Here is a 19050-nt window from a genome sequence, read left to right on the forward strand (position 1 = left end):
TTATAACACCATCTGAGCAACGGTTAGAAAAAAGGGTTATACATGATAAAAACGATTATGACTACTGTACTAATATTTTCAGGGATATTCATCACAATAGCGATTATAGAGCGGTTTGGGAGGAAGAAAACTATGGCTGTACAATTTGTGGCCTATGCAGTGTGTTGCTGTTTCCTTGTGCTCTGTACTGAAACGTGAGTAATATTTAAATATTGTTATTTTTACTTATTTGAAGTTTATATGTTTATAGTGTTCCCACAAAGAAATGTTCAAAAATGGTCAGTTTATCTTTCAGCTTACTATAATATGTTAGGGTAATTTATAATGCAAGGTTCGTTTTATTTACACTATTTATATACAGTTTTTATTTACTTGTACAATTGCTTTTTAAAATATATTTACAGTAAGAACCAAAAGTCAGATTATATATACCGATACCAAAATATTCGATGTGTACCTGTTCATTTCCCGATGTGTACACAATTTCAACTTGTAATAATCGCAAGGAAAACCAAAGACATCGGTGGAAGACTGTGGTTTCTTAAAAATGTATGATTTATTGCATCTATCACATGTGCATGACATACAGGTTACGATTTTAAAACTGCACAAAAACAAGAAATAATGTAATCAGATAGTTGACTTCAATTGTATGGATAGGAAACAAGACAAGGAACATAGGAAAATCATAAACAAACAATCAACATAACCTGAAACCTATTGATTTTAATGTCGTTTCTAAAAAATCTGACACCTAAAAAGAATTTTAGAAATGAATTTAGAGTATTTTTATTAAATTATTTGCATAAAATATTACGATAAATTGGACCAATTCAGGGGAGTTAAAAATGTCTAATAAACATTGCTAGTAATTTAAAGTCGGACTTAAATGTTTTAAAACTTACGGTTATAGAGATTGTTAACAAAAAAAAGGTGACACCGTCTCTAAGATAGTTAAAAAACTCAAAAATAATTGGGGTTTGCTTAGTAAAAATTTTTTGTAATGCCACCCGTTTTCAAGATAAAGGGCGTTGAATATTTTTTACGAATATATTTTGGAAGCTGATACATCCCATGAACTTGTTTTCATATCCGTCTCTCATAGAGGGCTTTAGTTACAAGGTTCCTATCAAGTATTATTCAACATAACTTTTTTAATGGTAGAATTATTAATCAAAATTCCAAGTGAACTCAAATACCATACAATTTTACATGAAAAAGGTACTCTTGGTAAAAGTTTTCCATGGGAAACTGACATTTATTGATTGTTATGACAAGTCAACAATAATTAGATTGTTGAAACCTTGTTATTTGTAAAATTAGATATTGTTAATCAAATTGTACTAAAATGTTGAATACACCGACATGTTATTAACCTTAGGCGAGTGTTAGGGAAATCTAGTGCAGCTTTTAAGCGTTATGCAGAAAAGTTTCCTAGAACAAAACTTGCCAAGTAAAAAAAAATATTTATAGCCTTTGAACGGCGTTGTCAAGAAACTGGGAATGTGAGACCAAATAAAATAAATTCTGCTAGACCTAGAACAATTAATAAAGCAAATATTATTTTAAATTTACTTGATCAAGATCCAACAGTTAGCATAAGGAATATGGCAAGACAAACAAATACATCTTCTTCAAGTACTTGGCGGATACTTAAAGAGCAACAGCTACATCCTTATTATTCTCAGACAAGTCCAAGAGCTCTTGCCAGACGATCTACCGGTTAGAATGGATTTTTGTGAAATATTGCAAGAAAGCTCAGCCCTCAATCCAAATTTATTAAAATGTATTCTTTTTATGGACGAGGCCATCTTTACGCGACAAGGTATGTTTAACTCCCATAATGCACACTACTGGTGTGATGAGAATATACGAGTCAAAAGGGTATCACATTACCAATACTCATTCAAAGTTAATGTTTGGGCAGCAACTTTAGCCAACAAATTAATAGCTCATCATATTCTAACTGGAAATTTAAATGGCGATATGTACCTTGATTTTTAAACAATTACTTATTCTAGATATTAAAAGATTTAACGCTAAACGAGTGAAGATCTCTTTGATAGATTAGATTAGATTATGTGAGGTCGTTAAGGCCATGCAGCCTCACCGCACTTCGACCTATAGAGATCTTTTGTGCATACCTTAATCTAGTTAAACTCTAGAATGCCAATACTTCTGATGAAGTTGATTAGCTTCCTAGGTGACTTGTTTCCTATGTCATAGGACGCCAGACTGACCTCTCCTAGGAATTTTAGTCGTTTGCAGAACAGTATTTGCACAGTTTGCATAACGCAATTGCATAGTATATGTTCTGCCGTTTCTTTTTCATTGTGACAGAAACGACAGTTCTCACTATCTGATTTGCCCATCTTCTTAAAATGATATCTCGGAGGGCAGTGACCAGTGAGAAGGCCAGTGACCATTTTGATATCTTTTTTACTCATTTCGAGAAGGCGGTTTGTTGCAGTAGGCGACACTTTTATGAGCCTTTTTGCTTGCCTTTGTCCTGGTGTGTTAGACCAATATGATCTTAGTTGATTGAGTTCCCAGGTACGGAGTTCCTCTCTGATGTGGCTTTTCGATAGTCCACAGAAGGGGTCCGGACCCTGGAATGGGGTATTAGCTCCTTCTTTTGTTAGGCTGTCAGCTTCCTCATTTCCTGCAATTCCCTTGTGACCTGGCACCCACATCACAGTTACATTGTTGCGTTCCGCCAGCTTCTTGAGAGATTGTTTACAGTCCCAAACCAACTTTGACTCACATGTAAATGACTTTAGAGCCTTTAAGGCGGCTTGGCTGTCTGATAAAATAAAGACTTTTGCCCTACGGGTGTCTCGGTTGAGACATTCTTGGGCACTTATGTCTATAGCATGTATTTCTGCCTGAAAGATAATTAGGGCGTTTCCAAGAGATTTAGATAGCCTGAAATTGGGCCCAGTAACTCCCACTCCTGCCCTTTCATCTATCTTAGATCCATCCGTATACCATACGAGTGAACCTTCTTCCACTTTTGGTTCAATTTCTTCACCCATTTGGTGGTTTTTTATGACCACTTCAAAGGGTGTTTCAAAGTCGAATTTGACTGGCATAGCATTTGTCGGCATGTCCTTAGAATCCAATGGAATTTCTTCTAAGATTTTCAGGTGGCCAACTAGATCTCCAGGTTTCATTATTTGTGTCTGTCGCAGTTTTAAGGCGGTAGTTACTGCCTCCCTCCTTATGCAGAACTGCAAGGGAGGAAGGTTCAGCATCGCCTCTAGAGCTGCAGTGGGACATGTTGACATTGCCCCTGTGATTCCCAGACAAGCTAGCCGCTGCACTTTTTGCAGCTTGGCGTTAGCTGTTGTTTGTTGTGTTTTTGGCCACCATACGAATGATGCGTATGTGACCATGGGCCTAATTATTGTTTTATATGACCAGAGAGTCATTTTCGGCTGTAAGTCTTTCCAAACGTCTTGCGGCAGGTCCAACTTGCCACCAAAGCTCTGGATAAAATTTTTTCAATATGACTATTCCAGGTGAGTTTTTGATCTAGGGTTACCACCAGATATTTTACTTCCTTGGAATAGTCTAATGTGATGCCATTCATAGTTGAAGCCTGTAAATTGTATTTACGTCTCCTTGTGAAAGGTATCAAAGTCGTTTTACTGGGGTTGACACTTAAGCCCTCTTTCGAGCTCCAACTTTTAATTTCGTTAAGAGCAGTTTGCATGAGACTAGATATAGTCTGGTCATGCTTGCCCCTAATTGTAACAACTAGGTCACCTGCGTAACCTTGGGTTATAAAACCAGAGTCATGCAACTTAGTGAGAAGGTCATCCACAACCAAAGACCACAGCAGAGGCGATAATACTCCCCCTTGAGGGCACTCCTTTACCGCTGTCACAGTCACAGATTCTCCTCCAATACCAGCAGTGATGATTCTCGTTTTTAGCATTGACTGAATCCATTGTATTAGTGAGACTTCAATGCTCCTCTTTACTAGTGCTCTTTTTATGGATTCAAATGAGGTATTATCGAATGCTCCCTCTATGTCAATAAAAGCGCAAAGGGCTATTTCTTTTGCCAGTATTGTCTTTTCAATTCTTTCGACTAGCGAATTCAGAGCATTTATAGTGGATTTGCCAGTCTGGTAGGCAAACTGATGTTTGTGAAGTGGTTTCCTCGCTAATGTTTCGCTTCTTATGTAGTAATCTACTAGTTTCTCCATTGTTTTTAGGAGAAAGGAGGTCAGGCATATAGGACGATAAGACTTCGCTTCGTCCGTAGGACGTTTCCCCGCCTTTGGTATAAATACCACCTTTGCGTCCCTCCAAGTTTTTGGAATGTGACCTAACACAAGGCTTGCTATGAAAAGCCGCTGTAGTTGCGACTGTATTTGCATGAAGCCTTTTTGGAGTAAAGCAGGAAATATTCCGTCCTTACTAGGGGATTTAAAAGGTTTAAAGCTTTTAACGGCCCATTCGATTTTATTTTGTGTAAAGATTTTTTCCGCTAGTTGCCTGCTGGATCTGTTGAGGCCCCTTGGAGCCTCTGCCAGCTGCATACTTTGTGGTTCATCTTGTTGTATTTGTCGAGAAAATGGGCCTTCAACAGCTCTCTAATAGTTTCCGTTAGACTCTCAGTATAGTCACCATTCGGCTTTTTGATCAGTCCGATTTCATTTGTGTGATCTTTTGGGAGAACCTTTTGGAGTCGTTGTGCAGGGGGTAATTCTGTTATCCCTTAGCACATTTTTCTCCACTAGTTTCTCTTTGATTTTCTTAGTTCTATGTTGTACTCAGTAAGGGCATTTCTGTAGGAGTCCCAACTACCTGTAGATTTTGCCCTATTGAAGAATTGTCTGGCCTTTTTTCTAAGTTTAGTTAACTCTTTATTCCACCAGGGAACATCCCTAGTGGTTTTCTTGTGTTTTAGAGGACAACTTGATTCATAGGCCTGTATTATGGCATTTTGAAGTTGCCATGAGGCTCGGTCTAGATTTTCAACATAACTTTTTTAATGGTAGAATTATTAATCAAAATTCCAAGTGAACTCAAATACTATACAATTTTACCGAAAAAGGTACTCTTGGTAAAACTCGATACTGTGTACCGTTTGTACTATGTACTGTGTACCGATGCTATCTATCTATGTATATCTCGATTTTCTCTAAGTTTTCCATAGGAAACTGACATTTATTGATTGTTATGACAAGTCAACAATAATTAGATTTTTGAAAACTTGTTATTTGTAAAATTAGATATTGTTAATGAAAATGTACTAAAATGTTGAATACACCGACATGTTATTAACCTTAGGCGAATGTTTAGGAAACTCTAGTGCAGCTTTTACGCGTTATGCAGAAAAGTTTCCTAGAAAAAAACTTGCCAAGTAAAAGAAACATTTAGAGCCTTTGAACGGCGTTGTCAAGAAACTGGGAATATGAGACCAAATAAAATAAATTCTGCTAGACCTAGAACAATTAATAAAGCAAATATTATTTTAAATTGACTTATCAAGATCCAACAGTTAGCATAAGGAATATGGCAAGACAAACAATTGCATCTTCTTCAAGTACTTGGCGGATACTTAAAGAGCAACAGCTACATCCTTGTTATTCTTAGACTAGTCCAAGAGCTCTTGCCAGACGATCTACCGGTTAGAATGGATTTTTGTGAAACATTGCAAGAAAGCTCAGCCCTCAATCCAAATTTATTAAAATGTATTATTTTTATGGACGAGGCCATCTTTACGCGACAAGGTATGTTTAACTCCCATAATGCACACTACTGGTGTGATGAGAATATACGAGTCAAAAGGGTATCACATTACCAACACTCATTCAAAGTTAATGGTTGGGCAGCAACTTTAGGCAACAAATTAATAGCTTATCATATTCTAACTGGAAATTTAAATGGCGATATGTACCTTTATTTTTAAACAATTCCCCCAACTCCTCGTTCATGTGATTTTAATCATTTGGACTACACAGTTTGGTCGTATGTCAAGAAAAAAGTATTTGCTACAGAGGTAAATTCACTTTAAGAATTGCAAGACAGAATTAAACGTCACTTTAATTGACTTTAATTGAATTTTGATTAATAATTCTACCCTTAAGAAAATTATGTTGAATAATACTTGGTAAGAACCTTGTAAGTAGCCCCCTCTATGAGAGTCAGATATAAAAACAAATTCATGGGATGTATCTGCTTCCAAAACATATTCGTATAAAATTTTACAATGTTGCCGAAATGACTGGCAACAATACAATGTTGCCAGTTGTTTCGGCAAAAATGCGTATTTGGACAAAATCGTAAAAAATGTATTACATGTTTTTTTCTTCCAATTCCCTTTATCTTGAAAACAGATGGCGTTACAAAAATGTTTTACTAAGCAAACCCCAATTATTTTTCAGTTTTTTACGTATCCTAGGGACGGTGTTACTTTTTTTTAAACACCCTGTAGAAGTGGATCTCGGTTTGGTCTCAAATGGTATTAGACCAGGCATTGAATTACAATAATATGCCAGGAAGATATTTTATTATATATCGCAATGTTAACTTAAATCTATTCTACAATTCTAAATATCTAAATTTGTTCTAAATACGTTATTTAAATTTTAAATTGTACAATTTAGATAAAATCAAATAGGTATTACAGTTACAACCCAACGTAGCCATAATATGGTTAATTTTAAAGTACTTAATACTGCTCCCTTATTCGTTGACGGACGAGGCAAAGAAACAGGAAATGATTGCAGATAAACTCGGGTACAACAAAAGTGAAATAAAGAAAGATAGACAAGAAAATAAAAATAAAAGACGAAGACAACAGAACAAAAAAAATAAAGAGTTGAAAATAAGCACATGGAACATAAGAACTATGCTAGCTCCAGGAAAAATGTTAGAAATAGGAAAAGAACTCAAAAAGTATAAAATAGATATTGCAGCACTGCAAGAATTACGCTGGGAGGGACAGGGACAGATTGATAAACAAGACTTTACAATGTTGTATTCAGGAGGAAAGAAGCAAGGGCAAAAAGGCGTAAAGGATTCATGATACTAAGGCACCTAAGAGAGAAAATTATAAATTTCAAGCCCATATGCGAAAGGATGGCCTATGTTAGAGTCAACAACAAACCATTTAATATATCAGTCTTGAATTTATACGCCCCCACAGAAACAAGCAATGCAGACGAGAAGGAAATCTTTTATGATAGGGAGATAGAAAAAATACCCAAAGAAGATGTCATATTTGTACTAGGAGACCTCAATGCCAAGATTGGAAAAGAGGACTTGTTACAACAAATTGCAGGAAAGCATACAATACACGAAAACACGAATGACAATGGGCAAAGACTATGTAACCTAGCAACAAGAACAAATTTGTTAATAAGATCAACAAAATTTGAACACCCTAAAATACATAAGGTAACATGGAGGTCACCAGATCAGAAAACATATAGTCAAATTGATCACATAATGATTAATAAACGAAAACAATCGTCAATAAAAGATGTAAGAACGTTCAGAGGTGCGTGTGCAGATTCAGACCACTACATGGTCACAGCCACTATAAGACAAAAAGTTAAAATTGAAACAAAACAAAAAAACCAACATAAAAAGTGGAATGTCAATAAAATGAGTAATAAAGAAGTAAGAAAAAAATATGAAGAGGTAGTAACAGTTCAAATAAAAGAGAAATATAAAGCAGAAGATATAAACACAGAATGGGAGACGATCAAAAAATCAATAGAAGAAGGTGCAAATATGCAGATAGGTAAAAGTCAGGCTAAAACAAAAAACGGATGGTATAACCAAGAATGTAGAGAAATAACAGGAAAAAAAGTGCAAGCCAGAAATAAATGGCTAAGAACATATAAAGAGGAAGACAGAGAAGAATATGAAAAACTAAGAAGGAATGCTAAGAAAGTGATAAGGCAAATTAAAAGAAGATGGGTATACAAAAAAATGCAGGAAATAGAGCAGGAAAGAACAAACATAAATACGAAAAGTTTTTACAAAAAGATTAAAGAACAAAACAAAAAATACAAGGGCAAAACAAACGGAATAAAAAATAGAGAGGGAACAGTGATAATAGAGGACCAAGAATACAAGCAAGTATGGAGAGATTACTACAGAGAGCTCTTGACGGAGGAAACAACAGAAGAAGAAATGCATAACGAGGAGGAAACGGTGCACGAAGAACAAGCAGATGAAGTAGACATCGAAATTTCAAAAGAACCAACATTAGAGGAATTGGAGGATGTAATACAGAGAAGCAAAAATGGAAAAGCCCCTGGTAAAGATGGAATTAATATGGAACTAATAAAACACGGAGGAAGGGAACTAAGAGGAAAAATACTGGCACTATTGAAAAATATATGGAAAGAAGAGAAAATGCCAGGGGATTGGGAGGTAGGGCAGATCATAACAGTACATAAAAAGGGAGACCAACAAATCTGTGAAAATTATAGAGAAATAACGTTACCAAAACATATAAAATACTGACATCAATAATAAAAAAGAGGTTATCAAAGATCTCAAAGAAGACAGTAGGACAGTACCAATGTGGATTTACAGAAGGAAGATCTACACTAGATGCAATACACACAATAAAACAAATAATGGAAAAAGCAAACGAGTATAAATTAGAATTGGAAATGTTATTCATAGACTTCAAACAGGCATTTGATTCAATTAAAAGGAACGGATTAATGATAACACTTAAAAAATTAAAAATTCCACATAAACTCAGAAAATTAATAGAAATGACAATGAGAACTACAAAAATAAGCATAAAGACACAAAGAGGAGAGACAGAGGAATTCAGTATAAATAAAGGGATGAAACAAGGAGATGCCTTATCAACAACGCTATTTAATCTAGCATTAGAATATGTACTACGAAATATAAATAAAGGAAATCTCAGAACAAAAGGTGGTCAAATAATTGCATATGCAGACGATATTGCTATTATTGCAAAGAACAGAAAAATAATAAAAGAAATGCTAAAAGAAATAAGAGAGAAAGGGGAGGTAATGGGGCTAAGATTAAATCAAGAAAAGACAAAAATATTAAGATTAGGGGAAAACCAATTTTAAAAATAATCAAAATAGGAAGTTCTGAGTTTGAAGAAGTAGAATACTTCAAATACCTAGGAGTTACAATAAGCAAATCCGGAGAAAGGAAATCCGAAATAAAAGAAAAAATATTAGCAGCGAATAAAGCTTATTTTGCAAACAAAAGATTACTTAAAAGCAAAACACTGACTAAGAAAACTAAGATGAGCATTTATAACACCACAATTAGGCCAATAATATTATATGCAGGAGAAACAATGACGATGTTTAAAAAAGATGAAGAAGACTTAAGAATTGCAGAAAGAAAGATTATGAGAACCATACTAGGACCAATCAGAACAGATCAAAATGAATATAGAAGCAGAACAAATGCAGAGATTTAGGAAGACATCGTAACTAAAATAAAGCAATGCAGAGTTTGATGATTAGGTCTCATTTGGTGAGCACGCGATGAGGCAGTGACATACGCAATGATAGAATGGAATCCAGGAGGAAGAAAGAGAAAGGGAAGACCGAGATCAAAGTGGCTGCAAGAAGTTGAAGAAGACCTCCAAAGGGCAGGAGTCAGAGAATGGAGAGGAAGAACTAGAGACAGGAAAAAATGGAGAGATATTGTCAAGAAGATAAGATAAACAAAAGAGACTGATCCACTAAGAAATAGGATCTAAAAAGCATTCGCGGTTTAACCCCACCCTGGGGTGTATAGCCATGATATATAATACTGCTCCTAATTATATTTTTCTGTTATTTACACAGTCACATAGAATGTTCACTTTGGCCTACTGTCAAAAGTAGGTTAATTCACATTATAATTCACAAAACGTACAGTCTTAGCTGTTTCAATGAAATATATTCATTTTAGGCGAGCTTTTCTCACGACAATGTTATTTTTCGCAAGAGGCATCATAGCTGGCGTTTTTCAAGCGGCATATGTCTATACACCAGAAGTTTACCCCACGTCTTTACGTGCCGTTGGTGTGGGATCTTGCAGCGCAATGGCTAGATTAGGAGCTATGGTTACACCGTACGTAGCTCAGGTAAGGAAATTGTTGGTAATATTCACTTTATTAATTATTAACTATATAAAACCTTTTGTGTTATATTCAGGTGTTGTTAAAATCATCAATTTCATTTTCAACAACGATATACTCCACGGCAGCCATATTGGCAGCTATAGCTTGTCTTTTACTACCGATCGAAACTAGAGGCAAGGAATTGACGGAAAACGTGCAACAACAAGCGAGTTCCGTGTCAAATAATCAGTGATATTAAAAAAAGACTAAATAGCAAGTGTACAAAAGATTATCTATCAAAAAGTTTTTTGTTGGTATAAATTACCAGGATTCTTCATAAAATAATGGCACAAATGAAAACGAATTCCACTCAGGTATGGCTTAAAATGAGAAAAAAAGGTTTTAGGTAGTAGGTCTCGCTTGTAGAGAACTAGTTCAACGGTGTCCTGTCCAAATTTGGGGTTTCGGTCGATGTAGCGAAAAGCGTTGTTGGCTTTCTTCCATTTCCTTTGACATAATGCCTTTATTGTATTCTGGGGGTACGACTGAATTTATTGTTGACCCTGATAGGCGTACACTCTTACAACACAGCCGTTATTTACCTTAAAACACATACGCCGTCATTTTTCCAAATTAGATTGTTATTTTTCCTCGAATAGCGTCTAATTGAACTAGATGGCTAAATCAGAGCCCGCCCATTCGTTAATTCCGGATCCATCTGTAAACCAGATTAACCTAAGCTGCGCTGGTTCTGATTACGCCCGCGTCTCACGCTTAGGAAAGTCATGGTGAAGATAACGAGAACTTAAAATAAAGGGCTCACATAATTTTAATTGAATATAATTTATATTTAACATTTGGATTTCAATTAAATATAAACGGTGACATAGAAATGCCACAAGAAACCAATTTCGATGAATATGAACGACGCACACCACTGACTAGATTACTGGTTTGGCTTGAGTGTGGTTTAGTGTATCCTCATTTTGTCGCCAGTGATAATATAATCCCAAAATTCTTCTCATTTCTCTTTCTACTGCTGGAAAATTTTGCTAACTCTTTCAAGGAGTTCTTTGTCAACCATTCTTACACACAGCTTGTGATATTGCAATGTTTATATATTCCTTATTTCGCTTAAATACAAAGCTCCAATATTACTGAACTCAATTAAGATCTTACTAAAACTATGAGGGGGATCTACGTTGCAAACCGTTAGCAAGTCAAGACTCAGAGTTGTAGCCGGCTCGAATTGATGGGGATTTAAAGAGTTACCATACAGAGTTACATACCATATGGCGGAGTTACTAAATCGCTCCTGAAAGTTTTCTTCGCTTTTTAGAGACTGTATTTTATGAAAAACCTGCTAGTTTGATTTTTACCGTATAAGTTGAAATGAAGAGCATACTTTTAAATAATATTCAGCAAATATCTTGTTCTACACTTGCTATAGTAAATAAATCTTTAGGGCAAGCATATTCAAGTAAATATATTTCAGTAGGTACCACTATTTAAAAAGGAGATTGATAATCATTTCATCTTCTCTAGTAGCTCAAGTGGTTGGCGGTGTATCTACCAGTAGAAAATTCACTGACTTTATTGATTCTAAACTATTTTCTCTGTGCTTGTAATCAGTTAATACCAATTTTTAGTTCAACTGAATTTTTCGATTTACGATGTTGTTTACTAATCTCATGTTCCTATCAGAAACTGGTTTCGCACGATCTGGACTTTTACCTTTTTTATCTAAGATACTTCACGTTTCCTCATGATGCTTAATTATATTCGAAACGGTAGTTTTAGGAATATTAATTTCATCTGCCACTTTTTTGGGATTTTTTTATTGCGTGCAATAATTTTTAATCACAATTTTATTAAAATAATACAGCGATTCACTCAATTTCATAAGACAATCATTGTAGAATATTTTTTGACATATGTTGGAGTGTTCGGCTGCACTGTTTTCGCATCCTAATTGTCTTATCTTGTGTGGTTTTTAGCAGTTACTTCATACTGTCCCATTATTTAGTTTTCACTCACTTTTACATATTTTGATGATCCTTATGACATTAATAGGTTATGTGGGTTGTATACAACAATATTAATTACGTTTTGTAATTATATATCACTAAAAAAATTGCTTATTTAGCATTATGATCATATCTTAATTAATAGTTTAACGTCTGAATTTGTTATATATTTTCATTTTTCCCATTTTATATTTGTTAGGGCTCCTACAATTTTTCGTAAATTTCGATTTACGATTCTTGTGATTTTCCATTTAGAAATTTTGTGATGTTTGATTTACAATCGATTTACGATTTTTTTAAACTTTTTGATTTTGTTGTTTTCAATTTACGATTCTTGTGATTTTCGATTTAAGATTTTTGTGATTTTCGATTTACGCTTTTTACGTTTTTCAATTTACGATTTTCGTGTAAAGTGTAAAATTTTAAATTAATATTTCTGGACTCACAGCATCACCACCATGATGCTTTGTATTCAACAACATATTAAGAACAAATGAGAGCATCTGAGATCACTAACTGATCTAATCTCCCTAAATTTGTTTATTTATCTCTTCGAAATTGATTATTAATTCACCAATTGCGAAATTTAGCTACCTGCGGTTTATATCATTTTCAAAATGTCGTTCAACAATGAAAACGCTTTGTTCATTATGATGGCATCAAGATGTCAGACGTTACGCTGTCAGTTTGCAGAGGTTTATCAAATTCAAAGTTTTGTTTAATAATGAAAACACTTTGTTCATTATGAAGGCATTCAATTTTATAATGCCTGAAACTATCAGATGTCACGCTGTCAATTGCCAGAGGTTTATCAATTTTTTGAAAGGTTTGTTCAACAATGAAAACGCTTTGTTTATTATGGTGGCACTAAGTTTTATCACACCTGAAACTGTCAAATGTCACACTCAGTTGCCAGAGGTTTATCATTTTCATAGTTTTGCCACAGAATAAATAACAATCAGAATGTCCACTCTCAGATGCCGTCTTTGAAGTTTGTCAGCACGCGATCGCCATATTTTAAACGGAAACATAGACTCGAATTGAGAAATTTGTGACAAGCTACGACAGAACTGTAATTTAAATTTTTAGAGATTAATAATTTAGTACATTTTAAATAATTTAATCTATTCTTCAACTAAAAATACGAATAAAATAGTGCATATTATGTCTATAGTTGCCGTAAATAAATTAAACCTGGTTAATTTTTCAATGCACACAAGATAAAATGTCACTGAACAGCACTGGTTCTGACTAAAACATGGCTGATTCCGTCTGCGCAAACGAGATGCGCGTACTTATTTTTTCAAGCAGATTGGGCATTATGATTGTTTATTATTCTGTGGTTTTGCTTAGCAATGAAGATGGTTTGTTCGTTATTTTAGCACTACATTTTTTAATACCTAGACATGTCAGCTGTCACCATTATTATTTTTCAAGCTGTCAACATTGTAACAGTTTTTTGGGGCCAAATTTTGAATATTGCGTGAATTTTGGAGAATTTTATTTGTAGATGCAGAATAATAAAAAACAATGGATAATAGGTCAAATTTAAGCTAAATTTTCATGACTAAATAAATAAATGTATTGTACAAAAAACATTCAATGACAAGTTAAAAAAATTTTATTAGATAGGAAAGAATAACATCTTTTATTAAATAATAAAAACAGTGACAAAACTCTTTGATTTTAAACCTTGGCAGAATGCCGGAAGATAAGATACCACAGAAAAATACAGAACCCGAAAAAAATTAATTTTATTTTTATAGACATCGATGAAAAATTTTAGTAACTAGAAATCGAGATGAACACATTTGTCTAGCCTTCTAATTGGTATACAAGATGAAAATGTGTAGTAGGTATTCACAATTTAGCTGTGTGAAGTAATATAAATATATAAATAATTAAACTTTTATAATATTTTGTTGAACATGCTTGCCTTAAAATACTAATTTTATTCTTCTATAAGTATTACTTTTGTCTTCCATGTTACTTTTTTATATTCTTTATTTTTCTGTTTTAATATCGACATTTATGTCTCATTTTTGATTTATTTCCAATCATTTGGCCTATATTCACTACAATATGTGACATATATCCATAATTTTTTCAGTACTATCATAAATAAATCGATATATGTGAATATATGACTATTATTTGAAAGTGAATAAAATAAAAAGACTTAACACTACTGCCTCAACTTAAAAAAAATCGTTCAACGATTATACGAACATTTGAAACAGTCTCTTTGTTGGATTTTTGCTCAATTAAGACATTATTCACCTAAAAAAATTTGCACCTAAAATCATGAAATTACGCCGTTTATTCCAATAAAATCGAAAATATCAAATAAAGACAGCGATATGCGAAAGATTGTGATTGATTCACCTGCTGGAAAGTTTTAGTTTCTTAGTTATAATTGGTAATAGAGGAGAAGGTACAAATATGGGCTATCCTACTAATATGGACTATCGCAATTAATATGAAATACACACCACCATCTATATGTCAATATCTTGACTAGACACTCTTTAGTCTAAAATAATAACTAATAAAGCTTACAGTGACCTAGGTCCAGTGACCGTTGAAACAATCACATGTTAGTGTTGACGCTGTTCAGAAATTTTTCAGGTATGTTTTTATTTCAATTTTTTTTCGGTGAAAACTAAGAATAAATTTAATATTTTATCACACATCGTAAGCGAAAGGCTGATATTTTCATAATATTTTCGACTTTTTCTTTTAATTTGTGTTGCATTTTAATTATTAATATTTGAATATATGTTTGGTTATGTTGCAATATGGGCTAGCGTGGTGCTACAAATATGAGCTAGCCCATATTTGTATCAGTTTAGTCTACAGGGTTTTTTCTTTTCAGAATGCCTAGAAAAAGTATTGTATGTCCAAAACAACGAAAGTTCTGGGATCCAGATAGCATGATATCTGCTATTCAAGCTGTGAGAGATAAAATGATGGGTACATTAAAAGCAGCTAAAACTTATAATGTCCCGAGATCGACAGTACAACAGTTAGCAAAAATGACTGAACTGAGTCCAGATGAAGCAGTACTTAAGAAACTTTATCCCTTTATGCAGTTAAAAAAGCTGGTAGAGGTTGGCTAGATTTGTTCTTGGCGCGTCATAAAAATACATTGGCTTTAAGGAGACCAACTGGAACGTCTTTTGGACGGGCAGCTAGCTTTAACAAAGAGGATTTTCAAATATTTTTTGATCATCTGGAAAAAGCATATGATAAATACAATTTTTTCAGTAATCAGGTTTACAACGTAGATGAAACAGGCCTAACCATTGTGCAAAATAAAATTGCAGTAATAGTGGGGAGCAAAAGAAAGAGACAAATCGCATCTCTGACTTCGGCTGAGAGAGGATCATTGATCACTTTAATTGCATGTATGAGTGCTGGAGGGAATTTTATCCCACCCATGTTAATCTTCCCAAGAAAGAATATGAATGTGCAACTAATGAAAGGTACTCCTGGATCGATATTAGCCGTTCATCCTAGTGGTTGGGTGCAGTCTAATTTATTTACACAGTGGTTTAAACACTTCATAGATACCGTTAAACCAACTAAAGAGTTTTCTGTACTTCTTATATTGGATAGGCACTATAGCCATACTCGCAATTTAGATGTGATCAATCTGGCAAGGGAGAATAACATAGTTATAATTTCATTACCTCCACATTCAACACACAAACTGCGACCGCTAGACAAAACTTTCATGGGAACGCTCAAGGCATACTATAGCGAAGAAATCAGGCAATGGTTACGTCATAATAACCTCTCCCTCTCTCAGTACGATATTGGAGAACTTTTTGGCAAAGCATACCTTGAAAGCCAAACTGGAGATATTGCTGTAAATGGATTCCGCGCCACTGGAATTTATCCATTGAATAAGACTGTTTGCAGAAGTTTGTAAGTCCATTTGAAATATCGCCAGTGTCGTTGATCAGGAAAAAATCTACAAATCGTGGTAGAAAATCATCGAAATCAACGGTAATAACTTCTTCACCTTACAAGGAAGAATTAGACTAGCAAAACAGCAAAAAGAAATTAAATGTACAAGCAGTAAAACGACACATTACGGCTGAGCCCACAAGGGAGGTGACTAAGAAAAAAATTAAAAACAAGTCAGAGAGGCGGCATAAAAATATAATATTAATTATATTTTTATAGCGGCATAACGGATCAGGAAAATAAGGATGTAAAATGTATTTTCTGTGACGGAAAATTTTGTGAAGATTATCGAGGTGAAAAATGGATTCAGTGCCTTATGTGCAACTTGTGGGCACATATAGATTGTTCTGGTACAGAAAGAGACGAATATGTGTGTGAATATTGTACATAAAAAATTATAAAATAAAAATATTTTTTATAGTAGCCCATATTTATATCACCTTTCCGTTTCTTACTTAAATGACACCGTGAGTGTTTTTATGACATTACAGAAAAAAATATCTTACTAGGCAGAAAAACGGACCAGCGCAAAAGAGCAAAACAATTCTACATGCCAATTATGTAATTTGAACTTTTTCGATCAAAAAATAGTCAAGATATCAGCAATAAACAAAATGGTAGCCCATATTTGTACCTTCTCCTCTATCAGTGTGTTAGGTTTTTTCGTATTAGATTCATTTTAATCAATTTTAGTACATTCAATTTATATTTCTGTTTATTTCAATTTATATTTAAGTTTCTGTCGTCAGATAAGTATGTTTTTGTAACCAAAATATTTTCTAACCTCTAAATGCACATTTCATTGGTTGGCATTTCGTAATTGTAACATTGACATACGTTTGACGTAACTATTTTGATCTTATTCGTATAAATATGAACGATGTTTGTGCAAAAAATCTGCCGACTAGCTGTGTACATATATTGTACCCTTCAACACGATTCTCGTGTAATTGTTGAACTGTTACTTATGCGATATTAATGCTTAAACCAAAGGTACTTAATTTATTTAATGATTGTAATATTTGTAATTTATTAATAATTATTTATATATATAATTTATTGTCGGCCTAAATTTTCTATAGAAATGTATCTAGTTCAGAGAGATTTTTATTGAATATGTCTTCATCTTGATAGTAACACCGCTTTGGTTTATCTATTCTGTACACATATAGATATGCAACCAGCATTACACCATTAATTCATGTAAGACTGCTGGAAGTCGTCCGAGCCGATTTTTTAGCGGACTCTCAGTGTTGCTTATCGTATAATATCAAGATAACTGTCTGATAAAAAAAAATTGGCTAATGAACATCCATTTCCCCCGCCACGACAGGCACTTTCGGTATCTAGAAGCTATGGGACGTATAGTACGTTTTCTGGAATATGATTGCCGTGTAGCTGGGTTTTTTCCTTGAATTTAATCATGGAAAATATTGACCTAGAGTTCGTTATATTTTTGATCAAAAATAGACTGGAACAAAATCTAGAAAAATGTCACCCAAAGCAAACCTCATTACGGTATAATATCTTATGCGTATACAAGTATCTTCAGTTCGTAGATAATAATGTAGACGTATACGTGATGACATCTGTCTTAGGTTTCCACTTTTTTGTTCTATAGTTAAAGAATATAGATCAATCACCAATCACCTCTTACCAATGCAACCACCATTACACAATCAATACAATTAAGCTTTTTCTTTGGCGTTTTCTATTTCTCACAGGTCGCATAGCGATGTATCTATCTTATGATACTTGTTTTTTACAGTTTTCTGCATATTGCGTCTTATATTCTACATATTGCGTCTTTACATTCCATTCCCACAAACTATTCGTGACTTTTGTTGGTGGTTAAAACTTAAAGCATCCGTCATATGGCATGTGATATGTTGTGCATGTCTGATTTGAATTGAAAAGGCTAAACTAAGACCGTTCTATCGTTTTTTTTATCGATATATTAGGTGTCTGAGGTAATTATTGTGTTTTTAATCCATTTTAACCTCAATTAAAAGCGATGCCATTAGGAGTAACATCTCATGCTGTTAAATCCAAGGGTTTCGGAAGGAGCATATCCTATTTCTGGACATTATACCCCTTTTTCTATTCACAATTACTTTCTACCTGGACTAGATACGTTTTAGTGCAATATGAGAGTGTATTTTTGAAAATACAATACCATTTTGTAAGACTTAGTCTGACATATTGGTGTTCCACTTGTGATTAATCGGTGATGGTATTATTTATTATATTTGTATAAAAAATAAAGATTTGATACTAACGTAACAAAAAAAGAACACAAAATTTTTTATAATATTTTTAGATGACGATTGTTTTTATTATATATAGAAAGGCTTTTTTACTCTTTTTTGACTTTGTATGAAAATAAATAATAATATATAATAAATGTTTTTAATTCATCCATAAACCCGGTACTCGCGATGATACTTAGACCACATATACCGGTCTATTATCATTCCTTAACGTCCGAACTAGAAGTAGTCTACGGCGCATCGGAGGACTGAGCCCCTGTCATTCTAGAATCTAATAATTAAAAACACAAACTTCCTCAGCGGGGTCGCCTTGAATTTATTCAGGTAGATAACGATATTAAAACATCACCTCTGAAAGGCCAGAGCTAGAATATATGAAGACGTTCTGTCCTCCTTATCATATACCAGTATGGAAGAGTGATCCGAAGCCCGGCACTCCACCGAGTGTCTCAGGCTTCGGAGGCACAGTGAACAAACACTATCTAGCAAGGGTATCAGCCTATTCAATTTTCTCTACACCCGAATGTGCTGACACCTACATTAAATGGAACTACAGGATCCTCTTAAAGATCAGAACTAATTATTAGGGTCAATTATTGGTGCTTCCAGGGATTTTAACGTGGTCTGACTGAGCAAATAGCAAATTATCATGCCAAATAAGACTATCTGGTTGAGTTTACCGAAAGTACAAGCGGAATATA

At 34.1% G+C, this 19050-nt stretch overlaps 2 protein-coding genes across 3 annotated transcripts in view; both read left to right on the plus strand.

Annotated features, from left to right (window-relative positions):
• LOC140441451 (synaptic vesicle 2-related protein) overlaps positions 1-18472 on the plus strand; it is a 61252-nt gene extending 42780 nt beyond the window's left edge. For both annotated transcript variants that reach the window (XM_072532186.1, XM_072532187.1), the window contains 3 exons: positions 83-194; positions 9930-10104; positions 10175-18472. In XM_072532186.1, coding sequence (XP_072388287.1) covers positions 83-194; positions 9930-10104; positions 10175-10333 — 446 coding nt within the window. In that variant the 3' untranslated portion in view covers positions 10334-18472. The remainder of the gene's footprint in view (positions 1-82; positions 195-9929; positions 10105-10174) is intronic.
• Positions 15571-16041, plus strand: LOC140442354 (uncharacterized). Its single transcript, XM_072533429.1, has one exon. The coding sequence runs from the start codon at positions 15571-15573 to the stop codon at positions 16039-16041; it is 471 nt and encodes a 156-aa protein (XP_072389530.1).
• Positions 18473-19050: the final 578 nt, after the last annotated feature.

Source organism: Diabrotica undecimpunctata, chromosome 5 (assembly GCF_040954645.1).
Source record: "Diabrotica undecimpunctata isolate CICGRU chromosome 5, icDiaUnde3, whole genome shotgun sequence".
NCBI lineage: Eukaryota > Metazoa > Arthropoda > Insecta > Coleoptera > Chrysomelidae > Diabrotica > Diabrotica undecimpunctata.